The following is a 24,758-nucleotide window of genomic DNA, read 5'->3' on the forward strand; positions in this document are numbered from 1 at the left end:
AGTATACAGGAGTATGTGTTTGGTTATATGCAAATACTATGCCATTTTATATAAGGGACTTGAGAATACAGATTTTGGTACTGGGGGCGGGGGGCGGGGGTATCCTGGAACCAATCCCCCATGAATACCAAGGGAAGACTATGCGATACTTAGTAGGTCCGTACAAATAACCTCATAGGAGAGGAATGGAGTAGTACTGCTGGATAGAGAACTACAAGAGCTCTGTTCTTGAGTAGATGACTGAGGATGGGGATCCACTGAACAAGTGGAAATGTTGGTCTTTATATAGAAAAGCAATGGGGACTTCCCTGGTGGCACAGTGGTTAAGAATCCACCTGCCAATGCAGGGGACACGGGTTCAAGCCCTGGTCTGGGAAGATGCCACATGCTGCAGAACAACTAAGCCTGTGCTCCACAGCTACTGAGCCTGCGCTCTAGAGCCCGCGAGCCACAACTACTGAAACCCGTGCACCTAGAGCCCGTGCTCTGCAACAAGAGAAGCCACCGCAACGAGAAGCCCGCACACCGCAACAAAGACCCAACACAGACAAAAATTAATTAATTAATTAATTTTAAAAAAAGGAGAGCAATGGCTCTCCTTGATCTAGATGGTCTAGATGATCTAGAGATCTAGATGGTCCCTGCCACTAATTCTCAGTTTTCACATCTGTAAAATGGAGACCAAACTTTTTGGTCTCCAGACGCTACACTATCAAATTACAGAAGGCCCTCAAAGAGCCTCTGTGTATGTGAGTAATATCTATTTGTATTTACCATATTGAAATTAAAACTAAAAAAATTTTTAAATATTTTAAAATGTTACATGTTAACATGACTTCTATGAAAAATGAATATATTTCCCAAACATAAAAAATTTAGTGAGAAGCACTACTGAACATTTTTACAAATCTCTTCAATGTCTGGCTTAACAGAAAGGCTGGATTTTCATATTCACTTTTCTGCATTTAACCCATTGGGATTTGTTGTTTTCATTGAAGTATAAAATATCTGACCTCACACTGATACCTGTTTGGAAAAGGGAGTACTTTAATAACCTTTTTAAATTTTTTTGTGGGATCTTAGTTCCCTGACCAGGGATCGAATCCAGACCCCTGGCAGTGGAAGCACAGAGTCCTAACCACTGCACCACCAGGGAATTCCCTTGAATAATCTTGTAAATGGCTGTGGATATTCTTCTTTGATACTACACCAAAACTCAATGAGTGGTAGTTCCTTAAAGGTTATCTGCAATGCAGAATCTGAAAACGTACTGATGAACTTTTCATACTGCTACATTAAAAATCATTGTTCTGGGACTTCCCTGGTAGTGCAGTGGTTAAGAATCCGCCTGCCAATGCAGGTGACAGGGGTTCGAGCCCTGGTCCAGGAAGATCCCACATGCCACGGAGCAACTAAGCCCATGTGCCACAACTACTGAGCTTGCACTCTAGAGCCTGCGAGCCACAACTACTGAGCCCATGTGCCACAAATACTGAAGCCCACACGCACAGAGCCTGTGCTCTGCAACAAGAGAAGCCACCGCAATGAGAAGCCTGCACACCGCAATGAAGAGAAGCCCCTGCTCACTGCAACTAGAGAAAAGCCCGTGCAGCAATTAAGACCCAATGCAGCAAAAAAACCTAAATTTATTTATTTATTTAAAATTTAAAAAATCATTGTTCTATCTTGTACTCTGAATAGATCTCCTATTCATGAATGATTTTGTACACTCATGTACATAGCAGCATTATTCACAATAGCCAAAAGGTGGAATCAACTCAAGTATCCATTGATAGATGAATGGATAAACAAAATGTAGTCTATACATACAATGGCATATTATTCGGCCTTAAAAAGAGAACTCTGACAGATGCTATAACATGGATTAACCCTGAAGACACTATGCTAAGTTAAATAAGCCAGTCATAAAAAGACAAACGATGTAGGATTTCATTTATATAAGGTACCTAGAGTAGTCAAATTCACAGAGACAGAAAGTAGGATAGTGGCTGCCAGGGGCTGGGGGAAGAGATGGGACGTTGTTTAATGGGTCGAGTTTCAGATGGGGAAGAAGAAAATGTTCTGGAGATGGATGGTGGAGAGTTTCAGCTCTTCAAGAAGGGACTGGCTCCACAGTAATGTACACGTACTTAACATTACTGAACTGTACACTTAAAAACAGTTATGATGGTAATATTTTTAAAATATTTATTTATTTATTAGGCTGCATCAGGTCTTAGTTGTGGCAGGCAGGATCTTCGCTGCAGAGCATGGGCTCTAGAGCGCATGGACTTCGTTGCCGCGTGGCATGTGGGATCTTAGTTCCACGACCGGGGATCGAACCCGAGTCCCCTGCATTGGAAAGCGGATTCTTAACCACTGGACCACCAGGGAAGTCCCTATGATGGTAAATTTTATGTTATATGCATTACACCACAATAAAAAACAACCACAACCACCAATTTCATCAGAAAAGTCTTGAAATATTGGGACTACATGAGTCAGGCTCACAGTAGTCAATACAACTTCTAAGATCTTAATTTATTTTCATTTGAAAGCTCAAATTCTATCACTGACAACAGATATTCTCAGTTGCTTCCCTTAAACTGACAGCCTCACTTTATTAATTTTTGAGAAACTGTCTGCCAAATACCCAAGTCTGAGTAATCAGTCTGTTGGTCAATCTTCCAAATCCAGAATTCCATGAAAAATTTAATTCTTAATTCAAACAGTCACATAAATGCTTTTTCTAAAGACAACCATCTTACCTACCTACTTCAGGGTGCAGAATTAGCATTCCTATTTCCCATTTTGTCACACAGAATATTCTAAAACCATGTAGTGAAAGACTGAGAATAAGTTTATTAGTTTCTATTGCTTCATCATGGAAGCAATAGAAGTGAAACTGGGAGTGAACTACTCGTACTGCCTTGACCTACGTTAAATAAAGGGCCAGCAGGTTTACCTGCCATTGCTTTTGCACCATTAGTGCCAATGTCAACCAGTGAAAACGGCAACTGGTCTACCAATTACGAAAAATTTTGACCTTGCGGAATCTCTGAAAGGGTCTTGGGGATCCCAGGGGCATACAGACTGCACCTTGAGAACCTCTGAATAAGAGCATGGACCCACATCCAAAAGAAAAGAATGTGGGACTTTCCTGGTGGCGCAGTGGCTAAGACTCCGTGCAGCCAATGCAGGGGGCCTGGGTTAGATCCCTGGTCAGGGAACTAGATCCCACCACAACTAAGAGTTCGCGTACCGCAACTAAGGAGCCCACTGGCTGCAACTAAGACCGAGAGCAAACAAATAAATAAAAAAGAAAAGAAAAAAGAAAGAAAGGAAAGAATGTGTGGGTACAGATTTAAGATAGAGTGATTAAGAAACTCCTCTTCTGGGGCTTCCCTGGTGGCGCAGTGGTTGCGCGTCCGTCTGCCGATGCAGGGGAACTGGGTTCGCGCCCCGGTCTGGGAGGATCCCACATGCCGCGGAGCGGCTGGGCCCGTGAGCCATGGCCGCTGAGCCTGTGCTCCGCAACGGGAGAGGCCACAACAGAGGGAGGCCCACATACCACCAAAAAAAAAAAAGAAACTCCTCTTCCTACTGCTTATTACTGAACAATCAAATTTTTTATAAATTTATTTATTTATTTATTTTTGGCTGCATTGGGTCTTCATTGCTGCATGCAGGCTTTCTCAGAAGTTACACGCAGGCAACTTCTTCATTGAGGTGCATGGGCTTCTCATTGCGGTGGCCTCTTGTTGCGGAGCATGGGCTCAGCCACGTGGGCTTCAGTAGTTGTGGCACGTGGGCTCAGTAGTTGTGGCTCACGGGCTCTAGAGCGCCGGCTCAGTAGTTGTGGCACACGGGCTTAGTTGCTCCGCAGCATGTGGGATTTTCCCGGACCAGGGCTCGAACCCATGTCCCCTGCGTTGGCAGGCAGATTCTTAACCGCTGGGCCACCAGGAAGTCCCCAATCAAATTTTTTTAAAAAGTAAAATCATCAAGTAAGAGCAAGAAGACAGGTGACGGTACTGAATGTTAAGAAGTTACTCAGCAGAATGGGAGAACAACTTGGCCAGGGAAACATGCTATAGTTGCCAGGCAGTATTAAATAACCATTTCAGATCAGCTGTTACAAATTTATGAGACTAGTCATGTTTTTTCCAACCATCCTTCCAAGTTTCTCTCAGAATCAGATTATCATGCTCCTCAAAAGATCATCAATGCTTAGAATATTAATAATCACATATCAGCAGTGTTCCAGGAGTCAAGTAGCCTAGCTACATTTATACCTTATTCTCAGTCCAGAAATTTAATACTATGGTATATACCAAGACTCTAAAAAGGTTACACGAATGTGTTTAGGACCAATCCTGAGTAGTACTCCTTCCACCCAAAAACGAGACTGACTCACAAATCAGTAGGTAGTTATCTGTAAAAGACATGGTTTAAATAACCAGGATAACAATGGAATTTAAGACCACAATGTGAAATGATGAAACAAATGAAAAACGTAAAGACTCTTAAAAAAAAAAAAAGTGCAGATATTTTGCAAAAAGGATTAAACAGAATTTAGAACAGTAATTTTCAACCTAAGTGAGCTTTTCCAAAACACTCATACACTCAAAGCTTAACAAATGAAATCTCTAGGAATGCAACCCAGGCATTTACCTTTTGGATAAGCCTTCTAGTTAATTAATTATTATGCTTACCTCTGGTTAAAAACCACGGTCACATTCAGATGGGGAAGTTACATGGAAGTACATGTGAGCTCAATATAAAATTTAAAACTTTCAACCAGCATAACAACAAAATTGAAAATGGCAACCTTACACAATAGAGATCTAAATCAGTAGAAGTATTCAAAGAAAGAATAAGTTAGGGACTTCCCCTGCTGGTCCAGTGGTTAAGAATCTGCCTTCCAATGCAGAGGACACGGGCTCGATCCCTGGTCAGGGAACTAAGATCCCACATGCTGTGGGGCAAATAAGCCCATGTGCCACAACTAGAGAGCCTGCACGCTACAACTACAGAGTAGCCTAGGCACCACAACTAGAGAGAGGTCTGTGCTGCAACTAAGACCCGACACAGCCAATAAATAAATTAATTAAATATTTTTTAAGAAAAGAATAAGTTAGGGACTTCCCTGGTGGCACAGTGGTTAAGAATCTGCCTGCCAATGCAGGGGACACGGGTTCGAGCCCTGGTCTGGGAAGATCCCACATGCTGCAGAGAAACTGAGCTCATGCGCCACAGCTACTGAGCCTGCACTCTAGAGCCCACGAGCCACAACTACTGAGCCTGCATGCCACAACAACAGAAAAATAAGTTAGCATCTGCCAGGCATGTTGGGTACTAAGTAAAAAGAATTAAACAAGTTTTTCAATTCTAATATTTTAATCAAATACAGAAATACCTGACGACATCATTGTCAGGACTCCATACTTTAAATTAGACAGGTACTTTAACATTCAGTCTTATTCGTTACCTATTGAAAATAATGAAACAAACTGCCCTCAAGTTATATAGCTCTTAGTCTATGTTCCAGATATAAATCTAATTGCACCATGTAAATAATCTTACCTCTCCACTTTATCTGTAGAGGTAGAAGGAGCAGGGGCATCTTCTTCAATTCTGTAATGAAAAATTAAGGGGAAAAAAGTAAAAATGAAGGCTATTTTAAGACTAGAAATTAAACAAATTAAGAAAACATGGGGACTTCCCTGGTGGTGCAGTGGTTAAGAATCCGCCTGCCAACGCAGGGGACACGGGTTCGAGCCCTGATCCGGAAAGATGTCACATGCCACAGAGCAGCTAAACCCGTGAGCCACAACTACTGAGCCCTCGTGCCACAACTACTGAAGTCCGCGCGCCAAGAGCCCATGCTCCACAACAAGAAGCCCGCGCACCACAATGAAGAGTAGCCCCCGCTTGCCGCAACTAGAGAAAGCCCACGCGCAGCAACGAAGACCCAATGCAGCCAAAAATAAATAAATAAACTTTATAAAAAAGAAAATACAAAGCCATAAAAAGAGCGATTTATTAAATGCCCAAAATACTAAGGTTTTACATAATCAAATTTAATCCTTACTCATTCAAATAACCGTTGTATGCTTATCTGCTACACATGAAGTATACTACAGTAAACAAGAGTTACATCCTAGATTTGAGTTTACGATCAGACAGAAGAGAATGCAGTATTTGTTATAACCCAGTATGTGCAATCCTGAAAATCTCATTCTGCAACTGCTCACTAAAAATAAGGTTTTTTTTTAAAAAAGGAAGAAGCAGTTTCCCAGAACATTCATTTTTTTGAAAAGTACTAATAAATATCTTAAAAATATTTCATAGTTGTGTTTACTAAAAAAGTCTAGAAATAATGACCAACTCAGCAGCAATGAGTAACCCCCCCTAGCACCTAGACTGTGCTCCTGAAAATCCATTTCCCACTAAAAATAACCAAGACTCCATTGAGAAATAATTGATTCTAAGCCAGGGCAGGGGAAGTACATAGGTGAATCTGGGACAATTTCATGCCAGAAAGCAACAAAACTATATCTAGTATTATTTAGGGTCATATCTACTTATGGTCATGCTAAAAGGAATTATAAAGGAAAGGTGGGAATCCAGGGTAAAGCATGGGAAGAGTTCTTTGTACTATTTTTTCACTTTTCTATAAATTTGATGTTTCATATTTACAAAAATATTACAAAAGCACACTTAGGAGCCAACCTCAATAAAATCTCACTGGCCAGAAGAAGGGACAATATGAGCATCAACAAAGATAATAACTGCATAACCAACAAGGACCTACTGTATAGCACAGGGAACTCTGCTGCTCAATATACTATAATAACCTAAATGGGAAAAGAACTTGAAAAACAATAGATACATGTATATGTATAACTGAATCACTCTGCTGTACACCTGAAACCAACACAACATTGTTAATCAACTATACTCCAATATAAAATAAAAAAATTTTTTAAAGATAATTACAATTGATTGAAAAACTCCAAATATGTTTAAATCCATGAGTTCACAATGATACAAACAAAAAACTCGTCAGTCATTTTTAGAGACTGATAGGAGACCACTGCATTATTTTGAAAATTGATAGGGCTTCCCTGGTGGCGCAGTGGTTGAGAGTCTGCCTGCCGATGCAGGGGACACGGGTTTGTGCCCTGGTCCGGGAAGATCCCACATGCCGCGGAGCGGCTGGGCCCGTGAGCCATGGCCGCTGAGCCTGCGCGTCCGGAGCCTGTGCTCCCGCAACGGGAGAAGCCACAACAGTGAGAGGCCAACGTAGAGAGAGAAAAAAAAAAAAAAAAGGGGGAAAGAATTTACCCTTTCTTTACAATAAAGTTATACCTTAGGTAGGTTTCAAGACAGGGTCGACTTAAGTTATTACTCAGGAACCCTATAGATTGACATCATTCACTTGGTATTAATTTAAATCCTTGTCTCTTTTACCTGCCCCATCATCAGTTTTCACCTATATGCCAAAGGCAACACTCAGCTAAGTAAAGACATATATCATTTATAAATGTGCCCCCAAAGCACACCATGAGAGCTGAGAATGCTGTTAGCTGTGGTGAAATGGAAAAAAGAAAGAACAGTGGGAAAACAGGAAACTTTACTACTGAGTACTAACACCTCAGGAGCAATAAATTAGAATTGAAATATGTACAGCAAGAAACGCAGAAGTATGAGAACACAAGAAGCTGTAGGAGAGAAAAAGGCTTTCCTATATAGACATTACTGAAAACTCCTCCATAGGTTAAAACATACATATAAATAGAACTGAATCAACTAATTTTTCACACCTGGACTTTCTTCTTGTTTAGCGATAACAAATTTATTAAAATAACAGTGTAATATACACAGTATGGATGAAACAAATGAACAATTAAAAAATAGCTTGCTCATTCAATAAATAAATATACTAATTCAAAAAAATTAAATTCAATAGACATTTTAGTACCCACTATATGCTAAGCATCGGACAGTCTCCAAAAAAAGTTAAAGCAGAGGAGACAGGGAATTTCCTGGAGGTCCAGTGGTTAGGACTCCTCGCTCTCACTGCCGAAGGCCTGGGTTGGGGAACTAAAATCCCACAAGGCGCAGGGCGCCGCCAAAAAAAAAAAGCAAGCAGAGGGGACAACTTGAGAAAGGTAGAAGAGATTAAATGACAGACAGGGACTAACTATATTGGAGTCTGAGTCCTAGAAAATGCTTTAGAGATGAAAAGGTGTCAGTTACTTTCAGCAGGATCCAAAATCTTTGTTCCTAACTCCTAATCCTTTTGAGAATTATATTGGTCTACAAATTTGATGAAAATCCCTGGGTGGAGGGGAGGCAGGGAAATAGGGTTGAAAATAATCAGAGACTTCACAGTTAGGGTGACAGGAATGAATCGCAATTTAAATGCTTTCAGCTGCAAGGTAAGCAAGCAGATGATCTGACCAGAACGCTGGAATGGCCTTGGATCCTTATCTCCTAAACACCTCCTGTCATAGCTAATTATGTTCAAATAGTTTAACTAAGGGATTATTCTGGCCAAATTCTAGCACAGCTTCTCAAATTACCTGTGATTGAAGGACCAGACTTTTAATTTCAATGTGTAAGACATGGGTTTTTATAAAGTATTAATAGAAATGTCAGAGTAGCATCAAATTTCTTTGTTCCCAAATGCTTACTCCCAATTTTTATACATACACACAGCATGGTTTGTGGGATCTTAGTTCCCCAACCAGGGGCTGAACCGGGAGCCACAACAGTGAAAGCGTGGAGTCCTAACCACTGGACCACCAGGGAATTCCCTATACTTGTATCTTTGGAGACCAGTAACAAACAGTTCACAAACCAATACCAGTCTGTGGCACACACAAAGTGGTAGTAACACAAACGTCCAGAGTATGAGTACTAAAAACAAACACATTAACACTGTACATACATGCTACATTCAGGCTCCAGTAGCAACAATAATACACAAAATGTTTGCACCCCACATAGGTGACAGATGACGTGCAATACTATTAAACTTTCACGGTTAGCCATAATGGAAGTTAACAGGCACCAGATTCAAACAACTCAAACTACTAAAAAAAAAAAAAAAAACAGCCAAAATACACGAAACACCAGTTTTACACTAGGTAGCACAAGACAGTCATCTGAGAGAAGGGAAACAAATGACCTGAGTCCTATGAGTATACCCAGGTTACTATGTGGAGAGATTTGTCCACAGGACAGAGAAGGACCCTGAACAAAGTCCATCTCACAGACTTGAGAAGACAGAATTTGAGGTTTGGGGTGGCCTAGGTAGCTAGAATTTACAGGACAGACTAGAGAGAGAGCTGTAGAGAAAGCAAGCTTCAGAGATCTGTAGATGCTTCCCCCCAGTCTTTGTTTAAGTGCTGATCAACTTATGCATGAGAAAGCTACTGAGACCCGGGAAAGAAAAACTCAGAAAGGAATAGGCAAAACAATACTTGGAAATCACACAGGGTCTAGAATAAATAACTCCCATCAGCCAGTCTGTAATTTAAAACATGGAGTCCTGATAATGTTCTCTTCAGTTTTTTTGTATTTGATTAAAATATTAGAATTGAAAGTTACTTAATTCTGCTCCTTACTCAGTACACAACATGCCTGGCAAATGCTAACCTAGTCTTTCTTTGAATACCTCTACTGATTTAGATCTGGTTTGTAAGGTTGCCATTTTCAATTTTGTTGTTATTCTAGTTGAAAGTTTTAAATTTTATATTGAGCTCACACGAACTTCCATGTAACTTCCCCATCTTGATGTGACCGTGGTTCTTAACCGGAGGTGAGCATAATAATTAATTCACTAGAAAGCTTATCCAAAAGATAGATGGCTGGGTTGCACCCCTAGAGATTTTATTTGTTAAACTTGAGAAAGAATTCATGTTTGTTTTGGAAAAGCTCCCTGATAATGTCATAAATAAGGCAACTATCATAGTGTCAATCTCTGTATTGTTATTAAAACTTAATTCCTCTCTACTTTGGAGAATACCTCCTTAAACTATAATGTAAATTCCAAGACTGGAATTTACTTTTTTTTTTTTTTTGGCTGCACCCCACAGCATGCGGGATCTTCCCGCATGAGGCCTACGATCGAACCCGTGGCCCCTTGTAGTGGAAGTGCAGAGTCCTAACCACTGGGCCGCTAGGGAATTCCCGGACTTTACCATTGTAACTTTCCTTCACCCCACTTTCCATGTCCCCACTTCCTAGGAGCAAGGCTGGAACCAGGTCATTTAGGTTTTTTCTTAAGGTTTTGTTGTTGTTGTTGTTGTTTTGTTTTGAATTTTTGGCCGCACTGTGCAGCATGTGGGATCTTAGTTCCCGGATGAGGGACTGAACCCATGCCCCCTGCACTGGAAGGCAAAGTTTTAACCACTGGACTACCAGGGAAGTCCCAGATCGTTCAGTTTTGATGCCAACCTAAGGCTTTAAATTTTTATCCTTAAGTTGAGGCACTGAAGGTGTAATATGATCAAATTTACCTTTTATATACTCAGTGGTACAAAAGTTTGAAGTGGACAAAATGAGGAAAAAAGCATATCAGCTGAAGATACTATTAAACAGCACTGTAAAGCACTCAGCAGTGATAAACTTACTTCCATTCTTATTTAGTAGCCTAGACAAAACGGGCATGTACTAGCATAGTCAGAAGAAAAGATGGATTAAAGCAGTGGTTCTCAAATTTCAATCTACACGAATCACTTGGAGCTCATGTTAGAACACGTTGTTGAGCCCCAACCCTAGAGTTCTGGTTCAGTAGGTCTATTATGAGGTCCAGGAATCTGCATTTCTAACAACTTTCTAGGTGATGCTGCTACTGTTGGTTTGGGGACCACACTGTAACAAACACCAGATTAGAAAAAAAATTATAAACTGATGTTCATGTCCTATCTGAGCCAGACATGTTTATCCACAATTTTTTTAATGTTAATTATGGTAGTTACTACATTTAAAACTATGAAGATATCACATAAAAATCTGGATTTCTGCTTCTCTTGAAAAATCATTACGTAAACTCTGAAACCAGAAAAGTACTAAAGAAAACCACAGGCGAATTACATTGTAACTCATCGGGAGAAGGCCTTTTATATTCAGAAATCATGTAAGACTGATAAATTCTACTCCATCTAATTCATTTCACAAAAGGTTAACTTAGTGAATATATACAGAATATTAAATCAACAGGAAAAAAGGTCCAACAGGAAAAGATTAAAGGATATAAACACATTCACAGAAAATGAAACACAAATACCTCAAACATTTGAATACATGCTCACACTCATTCTTCAGAGAAAACCATTAAATAGTCAAAGACAAGAATGTAAGAGTAACAGGTGTTTGCATATATTGCTAATATGTTTAAATTCACAAAACGTCTATGAAGGTCTATTTGGCAATATCTATCAAAAACAACAAATGAACACTCTTTGATCCAGCAGTTCCACTTGTAGAAATTTATCCTATAGATATGAGTCCAGGGTTACAAGGTTATTCACTAGAGCACAATTTGTAACAATTAAATTCTGGAAAGAATTCAAATGTCCACCAACAGGAAACTCATTATGAGACAGCCACAGAATAGAATACAATGCAGCCATTAAAAAAAAAAAAAGAAACAAACTATGCCCTAATGAGGAATCATCTCCAAGATATACTGCTAAGTGCTCAGAAATGTGTCAAGTGTGCTACTATTTACACAATAATATAGAATTAATAACTACATACAATCTGCTCCTATATGCATAAGGTATCATTGAGGGATACATAATAAATTACTAACACTGGTGGACTCTGAGGAGAAAACCTATGTGATTAGGGAATAAGAGTTGGAGGGACATTTCACTGTGTACTTCCCCTTCTGGATTTTGAACGAGGAATGTATTTCCTAGTCAAAGAAATAATTACAGTATTCTTTAAATATTGGGAATATCTGCCACTATGGCATACATTCTCCCCAATCAGCTGAAGTTGAACAGTGACCTAGCCCTTTAAGGGAGAATTCACTTCAATCCCCACCACCACTTCACTTTTTCCTATCTGGCCCTCTAGCCTTTACATTTCTAAGCCCTGTTACAGACTACCAAACTACTAAATATTGGTAACTGTTTAGAAATTGAAAAAGGAGGGAGGGGGAATCTAGAATTTTTATTTCTGGGATTGGGAAACTGAGTGCTATCCAACCAAAATAAGGTACAAGAGCAAGATTATCAGTGAAAATTGGAGTGTACATACTGAGTTGGTTTTGAGGTGCTTATGGAACACCTAAATGGATAGCTTTCAGGGCCTTCCCTGGTGGTCCAGTGGCTAAGACTCCACGCTCCCAATGCAGGGAGCCCAGGTTTGATCCCTGGTCAGGGAACTAGATCCCACATTCCACAACTAAAGATCCCGCCTGCCGCAACTAAGACCCGGCGCAGCCAAATAATATTTTTAAAATAATAAATGGATAACATTCAATAGGCAATTCAGAGCAAACATCTGTCAGACATAGCAGTGCCTACTACATTCTCATTTAACCCTCTCACAAAAAAAAACCTTGTGGCAGGTGGCAATAACCTATTTTCCAGAGAAGTAACTTACCCAGTTACACGACCCCATCATAACTCATTCTGTACTCCAATTGCCTACTGACTGTCTGTATTCCCCCATCAGAATTAAGTTCTAAGAAACCATGTCTATCTTATCCTAAACTGTATCCTAGCACCAAGCACAAAGCCTGGTATCTAATCAATATTTGTTAAAGTGACCAATTCTGAATCACTAGGGTAGGATTAACGACAACTGACTTTGCCACTTACCATGTGAAGTACCTCAATTTCCTCAACTATTAACAGTACCTATCTCACAGGATCTGTTTTGAAAATTAAATGAGAAAGTTCACAAAGTGCTTAGTTCAATGCTTGGCACATAAGGAATCAATACATTCTAGCAATCATTAACAATGAAAGAACAGAAAGATAGGAAGAAATGGAGGCAGCATCAAAAGAAGACAAAATTAAGGAGGGAGTGTCTGGTATCAGAGGCAGGAAAGAGGTGCCAAAAAGGCAGCAAAAAGAACTCATTAGAAAGCTAAGAATAAGGACTATTTTAGCATTTAGACAATCCATGATCACCTTTAGCAATGTTGTTTAAATGACATGAAGAAGCCAGATGGAGACAGGTTGAACAAATGTGTATATTCTCAGAACACACCTGTCCAATTAGATTGTGATCTGATGACCAGCAACTGATACCTTATTCATCTTTGTATCTCTAAAACCTGACATATTAAAATATATATTGAATACATTTGTTAAATGTATAAGCAAACAGAAGTGGGAAAAAAATGGACACTAGAAATGCAGAGTCTTATCTAAAGAAGCCTGGCTATGAAGAGAAGCAAAGAATGCAACTGAACGCATATATCACTGAGAAAATGTTTTTAGAAGTATCCATCTTGGGACGTTTGAATGCAGAGATGGTGCTATCTAAGGGGAAGGAAAGGAAGCACCAAGAGACCAAATAGGTAGTTGCTGGCAGACAACCAGACATGAAAATAAACCCCACAAATCTCCCGTTGTTTTATCTTAAAGATTTTTTTTCTTTAACATAAACCCTCAGCCTGTGAAGAAGGTTTTTCTTTTGGCAAACTTTTAAGTTCCGCAAGAGGTTCTAACCCTCGAGCCGTCTATTCTGTGTCTGCTACAGCAGAGAAGCTGAATGAACATTTAAGAAACAACAGCATTGACTGAACTCTCTTTAAATTCTTGGCCCCGAATCTGAAACAAGGACAACATTGGCAATCCTACCACATTCCCTAGAATATGTCTTCCAAGTCTCCAAAATTTCTATCTCTCCTCAAATCTCCTACACCCTACTCCATTCCCCCTTACTTCTAAGCAGATCTTGCTTCACACCTCATTGAGCAAATAGAAACCATTAGACAGGAAGTCTCCCTTCCTCAACCACCAAAACTACCAACCTGCTTGCCTCTGTAGCCACATTCTCTGCTATCCCTATTTCCATGAACGAAGTTTCCCTGTTAGAAACTTCATATAGCTGGCCCCTTGTCATTCATCTCATTGTGGCCATCCCTGATCGCCCAATCTAAAATAACCACCCAGGGCTTCCCTGATGGTGCAGTGGTTAAGAATCCGCCTGCAAATGCAGGGGACACGGGTTCGAGCCTTGGTCCAGGAAGATCCCACATGCCGCGGAGCAACTAAGCCCGTGTGCCACAACTACTGAGCCTGCGCTCAAGACCCTGTGAACCACAACTACTGAGCCTGCGCTCTAGAGCCCACAAGCCACAACTACTGAAGCCTGTGTGCCACGACTACTGAAGCCCACGTGCCACAACTACTGAAGCCCACGTGCCACGACTACTGAAGCCCACGTGCCACAACTACTGAAGCCCACGTGCCCAGAGCCCATGCTCCGCAAAGAGAAGCCACCACAGTAAGAAGCCACACCCACAATGAAAAGTAGCCCCCACTCGCTGCAACTAGAGAAAGCCCATGCACAGCAACGAAGACCCAGTGCAGCCAAAAATAAATAAGTAAATTAATTAATTAAAAATAAATAAATAACCACCCAGTTACCTCACTCCACCTTAAAACTAGGGTAATTATTTGCATAGCACTTTATCACTGATATTCTCTAATCTATATATTCATGGTCTCTATACCAGTAGTCAAAGCTCCATTTGAAAGCAGAGATCTTTTCTGTTTCCTTAACCACAGTGCCTCTACTAAATAAGACAAATGCTCAATAAATATAGGGGAAATATGCCAATAAGTAGGAGGAAAGAAAACTGCTTCACAAAATTTTCCTGAAAGAAAATTTCCTTGTAGAATCTCCCCACTACTGCCACCATTTAACAAATGGGAAAACAGGTCCACCGCAGCAGCCAGAAACAGAACCCAGTTTTCCTGGCTCCCAGTCATCATAGAAATTTAGCATAATCTGTCATCCTCCCCATAAAGTTTTTTGGGTTTTTTTTGGCTGTGCCACACAGCATGCAGGATCTTAGTTCCCCGACCAAGGATCGAACCTGCGCCCCATGAAGTGGAAGCGTGGAGTCTTAACCACTGGACCGCCAGGGAAGTCCCTCCCTATAAAGTTTTATGGTACCCTTACAAATAAATACAAGTTCAACATCCACCTATGATGCTGTAATGTTAGAAGTCAGAAGAGCTAGGCTTGATGGGAGGAGTATGACTAAAAAGGTTGGGGGGGAGGTTTCCATATAATGTTTTGTTTCTAATTTCCCTTTGTGAAAATTCACTCAACTGTACATTTACCATTTGTGCATTTTGTAGTATGCTGTACTTCAATAAAATGTACTGAAAAACTGGCAGGGAATTTTTTTTTTTTTTTTTTTTAGCCGCGCTGAGAGGCTTGCAGGATCTTAGTTCCCCAACCAGGGACTGAACCTGAGCCATGGCAATGAAAGCGCCGAGTGCTAACCACTGGACCGTCAGGAAATTCCCATGGAGCTTTTAACTTATGCTTTCTTCTGGGAGATTTATAGTTTCAGGTCTTACATTTAGGTCTTTAATCCATTTTCAGCTCATTTTTGTATACAGTGTAAAATAGGGATCTAACTTCATTCTCCTGCATGTGCATATCCCGTTTTCCCAACACCATTTGTTGAAAAGAGTATCCTGGGACTTCCCTGGTGGCCCAGTGGTTAAGAATCCGCCTGCCAATGCAGGGGACATGGCTTCGAGCCCTGGTCCGGAAAGATCCCACATGCCACGGAACAACTAAGCCCGCATGCCTAGAGCCCTTGCTCCGCAACAAGAGAAGCCCCTGGCTGAGCACCGCGACTAGAGAAAGCCCGCGTGCAGCAACAGACCCAATGCAGCCAAAAATAAATAAATAAAATAAATTTTAAAAGAAAAAAAAAATGTCCTTTCTTCATTGAGTGGTCTTGGCATCCTTATCAAAGATCATCTGACCATATGCAAGGATTTATTTTTGGGCTTTCTATTACATTCCATTGTTCTATTTGTCTATCTTTATGCCAGTAGCACAATGTTTTGAAATCAGGAAGTGAGACCTACACTGTTCTTTTTCAAAACTGTTTTGGCAAGGAATTTCCTGGCGGTCCAGTGGTTAGGATCCCAGTTCAATCCCTGGTCAAGGAACTAAAATCCCACAAGCCTCGAGACGTGGCCAAAAACAAACAAACAAAAGAAACTGTTTTGGCTATTTGGGACCCCTTGAGCTTTCTTATGAATTTTAGGATGCATTTTTCTACTTCTGCAAAAAATGCCATTGGCATTTTAACAGAGACTGTGTTGAATCCATAGATCTCTTTGGGTAGTATGAACATCTTAACAATATTAAGCATTCCAATCGATGAACATAAGATATCTTTTTTTTGTGGAACCTTTATGGTGAACCTCAGTGTTGTGTTTTTTTTTGAAGGGGGTGTAATGTTTAATTGGCATCCAAAGGTAATCAGCTAGATGTTAAAAAATAATGTACATCTCATAAAAAATTACATTTGTCCTTGACTTTTGCTTCTCTCTGATCCACGTTATTAATAGATCATACTACAATACATGCCACATATTGAAACTGTCCCAAGGCATCTAGATATATGAAAGGAGACATTAACATTCATTGAGTCTAATTTTGTCATGAGGTGACAATTATTATGTGCATTTATCAAGCCTCATAAGATTTATACAAACTGGGTCATTTTACCCTACTGTCATAGCCCAAGAAACAGTGTATGTTTAAAGCCCAAATTGTAAAATTGCAATTAATCTTACTATTTTTTGGCATTTTAATTTTTTTATAATTGTGCATTTGTCTTTTTATTTCTGCATTGCTCTGTATATATTTTTTCAGTTTTTTTTTATACAGCAGGTTCGTATTAGTTATCTATTTTATACATATTAGTGTATATGTCAATCCCAATCTATCCCACCACCACCACCAGCACCCGTTTTTTTTTTACCAATTTTTTTTTGGGGCCAGGCTATGTGGCTTTCGGGATCTTAGTTCCCTGACCAGGAATTGAACCCGGGCCCTCTACATTAGGAGCACAGAGTCTTAACCGCTGGACCACCAGGGAAGTCCCTCCCTGAACCTCAGTTGTTTAAAGTGGTAAGTGAAGAATAGACACGCATATAAAGATTACCAAAGTTAATGGATGTGATGATGAGTAAATTGTCTTAAGAGTACAAGGTCAGAGACTTCCCTGGTGGTCCAGTGGTTAAGACTCCGTGCTTCCAACGCAGAGGGTGTGGGTTCGATCCCTGGGGGGGGGGAATTAAGACTGTATAATGCTGCGTGAAATAGCCGGGAAAAAAAAATTTTTTTTTTTTTTTTTTTTTTTAAATCTTCTGAAAATAGGGCTTCCCTGGTGGCGCAGTGGTTGAAAGTCCGCCTGCCGGTGCAGGGGACACGGGTTCGTGCCCCGGTCCGGGAAGAGCCCACATGCCGCAGAGCGGCTGGGGCCGTGAGCCATGGCCGCTGAGCCTGCGCTCGGCGACGGGAGAGGCCGCAACAGTGAGAGGCCCGCGTACCGCAAAAAAAAAAAAAAACAACTTCTGAAAATAGTTTTTTGCTTTTGCAGGTCCACCAAGAGAGACTCTTTTCTCATTTACACATTTGAGCTAATATACTGAACCTAACTCCTCCACCCCATCAAAATATAGGTACACAGGTACGTTAGCTAAATCTTTCACACAAATATATTCTAATTACAGTGACATTAATTCATCATAAAGCTAACTTACAAGAGGTTATCCATCTCATTTTAAACAGCCAAATACTAAGCACCAAAATAAGCCCCACACCAACACAGATGAACCTTCCACTTATGGAAATAGGAACGACAAACCCCAGAACTTTAAGGATTACTGAGCTAAACCACTTATTTTTACTTTGACATCTCTCCCCTAAAGGTACGAATAAGTAGCTCAGAAATTATAAGACAGTTAAAGTAAAATTCAATGCATCACATAAGACTTCCTCTTTCTAAGCTTTCTCATTCCTCCTTACCACTATAGTACAAAACTACTATATTCTTTTGTAACATAAACAAAAAAGTTAACAACTACTTAGAACTATTTAGAAAGCTAATAAGGACAAAGACTAATTTAACATTTAGACAACCATTGATAACCTTTAGCAACGTTGTTTAATGACATGAGAGGACAGAAGCCAAATTGTAGTTTTTACAGATGACAAAACTGTAGCCCAACATTCACCACTTAAGCAGTGAAAGCGGTATCAAAATCAACTCTGAACTGTGGTTTATTTCTCATTCCATTTTTTCTCTCTACTGGTTTGGAAATTAAACATGTTTTTTATTCTTTCAATGGTTATACTGGAATTATAATGTGCATTCTTAGTAGCCTATTAAACTCACGTAAATTTTCTTTACCCACCCCCTTAAACGCCTGAAACGCTTTACCCTGAACTGCCCCAGGAACTTACTTAACTAAGGAATGATGCCTTTATTGTTCTCTCCAACTAGCTAATTAGATTTTCATGCAATTTCTTCTCAAGCTTTGGGGATGGGGGAAAGGATGAGTAATGAGGGAATAAAAACTTGAAATACTGGGGTTTAACCTAGAGTCTGCCACTTAATAACTTGGGTTATTTCTTCTTTCTTCGAATAACGGCCTGTTTCCCTTCACTGTTCAAAAAATACCTTTATGTCTGAGTGGCACTGTGCCGTTTTCACAGCAGTTATGTCTTCTATCACTCCCTCCAGTCCTTCTGTTACACTTCGCGCTTAATACTGCCCATTCTCCTAGCAACTAACCACTGCTAGAAGTGAAAAGACCTCGACGCAGCGCTAGAAGATGCTTCGCCTCCCGATAAAATCCCCCAGAAGGAGCCAAGTCCCCCGCCAACATTCCCAAAATCTAAAAGAACCACGATGTTCTCCACCACAGACAAAAGAAATGGGCCTTGCTGAGGGCAGGAGAGTACCAAGTGAGCGAGGAGACCGCGGAGAACAAGCTTCACCGCGTCCCACGGCGGAAGTCCGAGGCGCTCGGGAGCCACAGCCCCAAACAATGGAGTTTTCCCGCCTCCTCAGGGCCCCGCCCCCTACTCCAGAGCCGGCGGAGGGAAGCGAACGCACGAGCGCACGACCCCGCCCCCGAGAGACCCCGCCCATCCCGACCCACCGGTCCAGCCTCCTCCCTCGTGCAGGTTTTTTTTTTTTTTGGCGCCAAATCTCTGTTGGTTATTTTCCCGATGTGTTTGGGGATTCTACCGGAGGCACACTCCAGGAGTGCGGGGACAGCAGGGACGTGAAGGTACACAGCCGCGCCGGGGCCCCGCCTCCCCGCCGATAGCCCCGGGCCCGGGGAGGAAGGAGAGGGGCAGGCGATGGAGACAGCCGCCGCTGCCCCCGGCAAGATGGCGACCGCGAAAAGCGGGGCAGGGGGCGCCAGCCGACCGGCGTTACTGCCAATGAGCGAGGCTCTCTGCAAGAAGTGGGCTTCTCCAGTGTCCGGCCCTCCCCGAACAGCGACGGTTGTTCACTGGAAGGAAAGTCCTCCCACCCTCCGGTCTGTCCCTCCCTGGGAGCCTCCGTCCACCAACCCCTCCCTGCGGACTGGCCAGTGCCTCAAGCTCTCCACGGTCCAGCTTACTTGTCGGCGGAAGCCAGCTCCGCGGTGATGGCGGCAGTGGCTGTGGACTCTGCGGCCATCGTTCCCCTGAGGTGGTGGACCAGCAGACGGGATAGTGCCTGTGAGAAAAACAGAGAGAATTTGGAAAGCCAGAGACTTATTCGTGGACAGAAAATGGCAGATTGGAGACCCCGCGCGGCTGGGCCCTCTTATATACCAGGGCCCTTCGCCCCGCCCATCCACTTCCGGATCCTCCCCCTCGAGTTTAAAGGGCCAGGACCCAGCCCCAATCCGGCCCAAGGACATCCCCCACCCGCACCACCTGGTTCTGCGCGATACTTTTCCTCCCTGGCTTCCCCGAAAAAAGCAACTTTTTGCTTTTCTAGCATGTCGCGTAAGAAGAACTAGAATCTTGGTACTACTACTCCTGACTGGACAGCGGCCAGCGACTTCCAGAGAAGGGGAAGCTGGGGCTGCTCTACATGTTCGGAGCGAGTAGCCGAGAGTCTCTTTCCAGGCCGGATACTCAGGAAGTTAACTGAGACTTTCTGTCGGTCCGCTCAGTCGTAACGGATGGACACGCAAGAGCCGAGCACGTGTATACCAGCAACGGCTAGAACAGATATCGGTGAGAGACGCGTGGCTCTGAACCTCAGCAACAACTGACGCAAGGAATGCTGTCCTAGGATTGGCCACCGCCTGAAACTACCGCGCTTGATTCAAAGCTGGGGGCTGCGGCGGGACGCGGCTGGCTCCTCCCTCTGGACCCGCCCCCTTCGGCTGGCCCAATCCGCTGAAGCCATCCTCTTAGGCCCTACCCAGACTCCAAATCTGACTAGCTTAATGCTCCCAGCTCTTTTCGTCCACTCCAAGCTACGGTTTATAGTTTGTCCACTATGTCCGGGGGCACTGTGCTTAGACATTCTAAAGCTATTAGCTGTCTTATTTAATCTTAACAGCAACGCTACTAGTGACAACGGTGTTATCCGTCCCATTTGGTAGAAATAGAAACCAAGGTTCAAAGAAGGTATGACTAGCTCAGAAGGTTGCAAGACAAGTCATTTATGGGAAGCAGTGTGCCTCATTTCCTGCAACTCGCTGAGTGGAAGATAACTGCACTTCCTCACATCTGGAGCATTATCCATTGCCTTCCACCATGGCCTTGCCTACAAAGGTCAGAACAGGAATTTTATTTCCGTCAGTTTCAGACATACTGAGAAAGATTCTTGGGGAGGATTCTTATTCCAGTCTGTCAAGACTCAAGCAGTTTGAAATCTTTAGGGATAAAGACCTGGACCTGCAGGCTTCCCTGGTGGCACAGTTAAGAATCCTCCTGCCAATGCAGGGGACACAGGTTCGATCCCTGGTCCCGGAAGATGCCGCATGCCACGGAGCAACTAAGCCCCTGCGCCACAGCTACTGAGCCTGCACTCTAAAGCCCGCGTGCCACAACTACTGAAGCCTGCGTGCCTAGAGCCCATGCTCCACAACAAGAGAAGCCACCACCACAGAGAAGCCCATGCAATGCAATGAAAAGTAGCCCCCACTCGCCGCAACTAGAGAAAGCCCGTGTGCAGCAACGCAGCCAAAAATAAATAAATACATAAATAAGTTAATTTAAAAAAATAAAAAGAAGCAGTTAGACCTTCTAAATCATCTTCCCCAGGGCAATGGAAAACTGGAAGTTTATTTTTTGGAGAGGGTAAAACAAAAAGGAGGTTGAACTGAGAGAGAGTTGAGGGTATAAGAAGTATATGGAAAAGACAGGGATTAAATGAATGATTACATACAAAACACTGAGATCTTGTGATAGACTCCTAGTTGTCTTCCAATATCGATTTTTCTCTCCTATAATAGTAATAGAACCCTGATTTTTATTTATTTTTACATTGATTTTAGTGCATAACCCCCAGAATAAAACCCAAAATTGTCAATGTCCCCTGGAACTAGAAGTGCTCACATGATGACACTGGTCAATGGAAAGTGAACAAAAGCAATGTGTGCATCTTCCATATAGCGACGTCAAAGGGAAGGGGCTTCTCTTTTCAGAAGATGAGGTGGTAAACTAACTTGGACCAAGTCAATCAGGGCGATGCACCAAGAATGACAAATCAGTAAGATGCCTAGGTTCCTAGCATCACGGAGCCACCATACAAGCTCTGGGCTGCTTACTCCAAAAATGTTATATAAGAGCGAAATAAACTTCTTAGATATATCCATCATATATTAAGCAACAACTGTAAGAATTGCAGAAGAAATAGAGATAAGTCAACAATTGTAGCGGAAATTGTTAACTCATGTCACTCAGAAACAAGCAGACGAAAAAGTAAGCAGAGATAGAGACGACATGACTAATATTATTAATATGCTCTAGTGACTAAATTTATATAAATCTATGCTCAAAAAACAGCAAATACACATTACATTCAAACATCATAGGTCACTTACAGAAATGGACCATTATTAGGCCACAAAGAAAGCCTCAATACAGTCTAAGAATCATCATTTTCATATAGACCATCTTCTCTAACCACAAAGCTTTACTGCACTGCAAATTAACATTTATATATTGTATAAATAAATAGCCCTTGGGTTAAAAAATCATGAAGTAAGTTAAATACTTAGAGCTGAATGACAATAAATACACCACATGTTAAAATTCATAGGACAAAAAAAATTCATAGGACACAGATAAAGCTGTATTTTGATGAATTATAGCTTTCAAAAAATTTTATCAGGAAACAAATAGAAAAATTGCTCAAAGCATTCAACTCATGAAGTTAGAAAAAGAGCGGGAGAGAAATCTCAAACAAGAGGGGAAGTACGTAAGGAAGATAGGGCAGAAATCAAGAGAGAAATAAAAGATGAACTAGAAACTGGTTCTTTGAAAAAATAAAAATATATAGATAGAAAAATATAGATAGCAAATGCAAAAAAGAAAATGCAGAAATAACTACAGAAACCATAGACACAATGGAAAGATAATTGTATTAAGAATAATTATATGCTGGGACTTCCCTGGTGGCACAATGGATAAGACTCTGTGCTCCCAATGCAGGGCGCCTGGGGTTCGATCCCTGGTCAGTGAACTAGATTCCACATGCATGCCGCAACTAAGAGCCAGTGCAAACAAATAAATAAATATTGAAAAAAAAAATAATTATATGCTAATAAATTTGAAAACCTAATGGAGTGATCCTAGAAATAAACAAAGTGTCAAAATTGGCACAAGAAAAAACAGACCTTAAGTAGATCAATAAATAATAAACATTTGAAAATGGTAGTCAGATGTCCCACCATTCCCCCCAAATGACCAGATGGTTTTATAGGTGAGGTTAACACATTTTCAAGAAACATTTACATATGTAAAAAAAAAGCAAAAACTTTTCTAGGATAATAATAGAACTCTGATTTATACTAATAAGATTTAGGGAAGACTTTCAGTTAAAGATGATGGGTTCAGGGCTTCCCTGGTGGCGCAGTGGTTGAGAGTCCGCCTGCCGATGAAGGGGATGCGGGTTCGTGCCCTGGTCCGGGAAGATCCCACATGCCGCGGAGCGGCTGGGCCCCTGAGCCATGGCCGCTGAGCCTGCGCATCCGGAGCCTGTGCTCCGCAACGGCAGAGGCCACAACAGTGAGAGGCCCGCGTACCAAAAAAAAAAAAAAAAAAAAAAAAAAAGATGGTGGGTTGAACACGTACATTTATGTATAGCAAAAAAGAAAGAAAAGTTAATGTAGTCATTTTTTTTACAATTTATTTTATTTATTTTATTTTTGGCTGTGTTGGGTCTTTGTTGCTGCGCGCAGGCTTTCTCTAGCTTCGGCAAACGGGGGCTACTCTTCCTTGCGGTGCTCGGGCTTCTCATTGCAGTGGCTTCTCTTGTTGCAGAGCACAGGCTCTAGGCATGCGGGCTTCAGTAGTTGCGGCATGCGGGCTCAGTAGTTGTGGCACACGGGCTTAGTTGCTCCACAGCATGTGGGATCTTCCTGGACCGGGGCTCGAACCCGTGTGCCCTACATTGGCAGGTGGATTCTTAACCACTGCGCCACCAGGGAAGTCCCAATGTAGTCTTTTTTATTTTTTTATTTTTTTAGGCCATGCAGTACAGCATGTGGGATCTTAGTTCCCTGACCAGGGATTGAACCCATGCCCCTGCAGTGGAAGCACAGAGTGTTAACCCCTGGAACTCCAGGGAATTCCCAAAGGTAATGTAGTCTTGATTCCAGAAATAGGAAAATATAAAACAAAATTGTAAGCCCCTTTCACTTATGAATGTCACTGCATACATCATAAATAAAATATTAGCTAACTGTACTAATTAAGACAGGGTAGGGACTTCCCTGGTGGCCCGGTGGGTAAGACGCCTCACTTCCAAGGCAGGGGGCCCAGTTTCCATCCCTGGTCAGGGAACTAGATCCCACATGCACGCCACAGCTAAGAAGTTTGCATGTTGCAGCTAAGAATCCCAAATGCTGCAACTAAGACCCAGCGCAGCCTAAATAAATAAATAAATATTTTTTTAAAAATTAAGAAAAAAAAAGGGTAAATTTTGCTGCAGTAGCAAGTAAACCCAAAACTTCAATGGCTTCATTCAATAAGATTCAGTTTCCACTCTTACTATATTTTCACCTCAGGTCAGCTGGAGGCTTTGCTCTGTGTCATCCTCATTCTGGGTCTCAAGCTGATGGAACAGCGACCATAAATAATATAGAGTATTGCTTGTTACTGTTTCAGAGGTTAAGAGAGAATATGTTGGAACTCACACTTGCTCTTAAAGCTTTCACCTGGAACCAACACATAATCACTTTTTTTTTCCATTGGCCAGCACAAGTCATGTTAATATCTCTGGAATACTAGAGTAAAGCTTTAATGCAAAAAATGACACCCTGGATCTCCACAAATAGAAGTATCATCTACCTCTGTTGTGGCAGAATTGAATGGCTCTTCTCATGATCATAGCTCAAGGTGATGTTTACACTGTTGTCAACACAAGTTATTAAACTATAAAGTCAATTAGAAAGAAACATCCCTAAAATTAAAGAAACAATCTTGGTTCTTCACTCCTTTGAGAGAGAAACAACTGTTTAATTAATTCAGGTAGATCCTGGATGTAGGGA

At 41.6% G+C, this 24,758-nt stretch overlaps 1 protein-coding gene and 1 non-coding gene across 3 annotated transcripts in view; both read right to left on the reverse strand.

Moving 5' to 3' along the window:
* Positions 1 to 19,848, reverse strand: part of NASP (nuclear autoantigenic sperm protein) — a 34,740-nt gene extending 14,892 nt beyond the window's left edge. The window contains exons 1-2 of one of the 2 annotated variants that reach the window (XM_028489423.2): positions 19,662 to 19,848; positions 5,587 to 5,637 (exon numbers count right to left, since the gene is read on the reverse strand). In XM_028489423.2, the coding sequence (XP_028345224.1) occupies positions 5,587 to 5,637; positions 19,662 to 19,720 (110 nt within the window). In that variant the 5' untranslated portion in view covers positions 19,721 to 19,848. The remainder of the gene's footprint in view (positions 1 to 5,586; positions 5,638 to 19,661) is intronic. The other variant, XM_007108603.3, reaches the window with a different exon arrangement.
* On the reverse strand, positions 17,047 to 17,119 carry TRNAR-CCU (transfer RNA arginine (anticodon CCU)). The gene has a single exon. It is a non-coding gene; the product is annotated as a tRNA-Arg (tRNA).
* Positions 19,849 to 24,758: the final 4,910 nt, after the last annotated feature.

This window comes from Physeter macrocephalus, chromosome 4 (genome assembly GCF_002837175.3).
Source record: "Physeter macrocephalus isolate SW-GA chromosome 4, ASM283717v5, whole genome shotgun sequence".
Lineage (NCBI taxonomy): Eukaryota > Metazoa > Chordata > Mammalia > Artiodactyla > Physeteridae > Physeter > Physeter macrocephalus.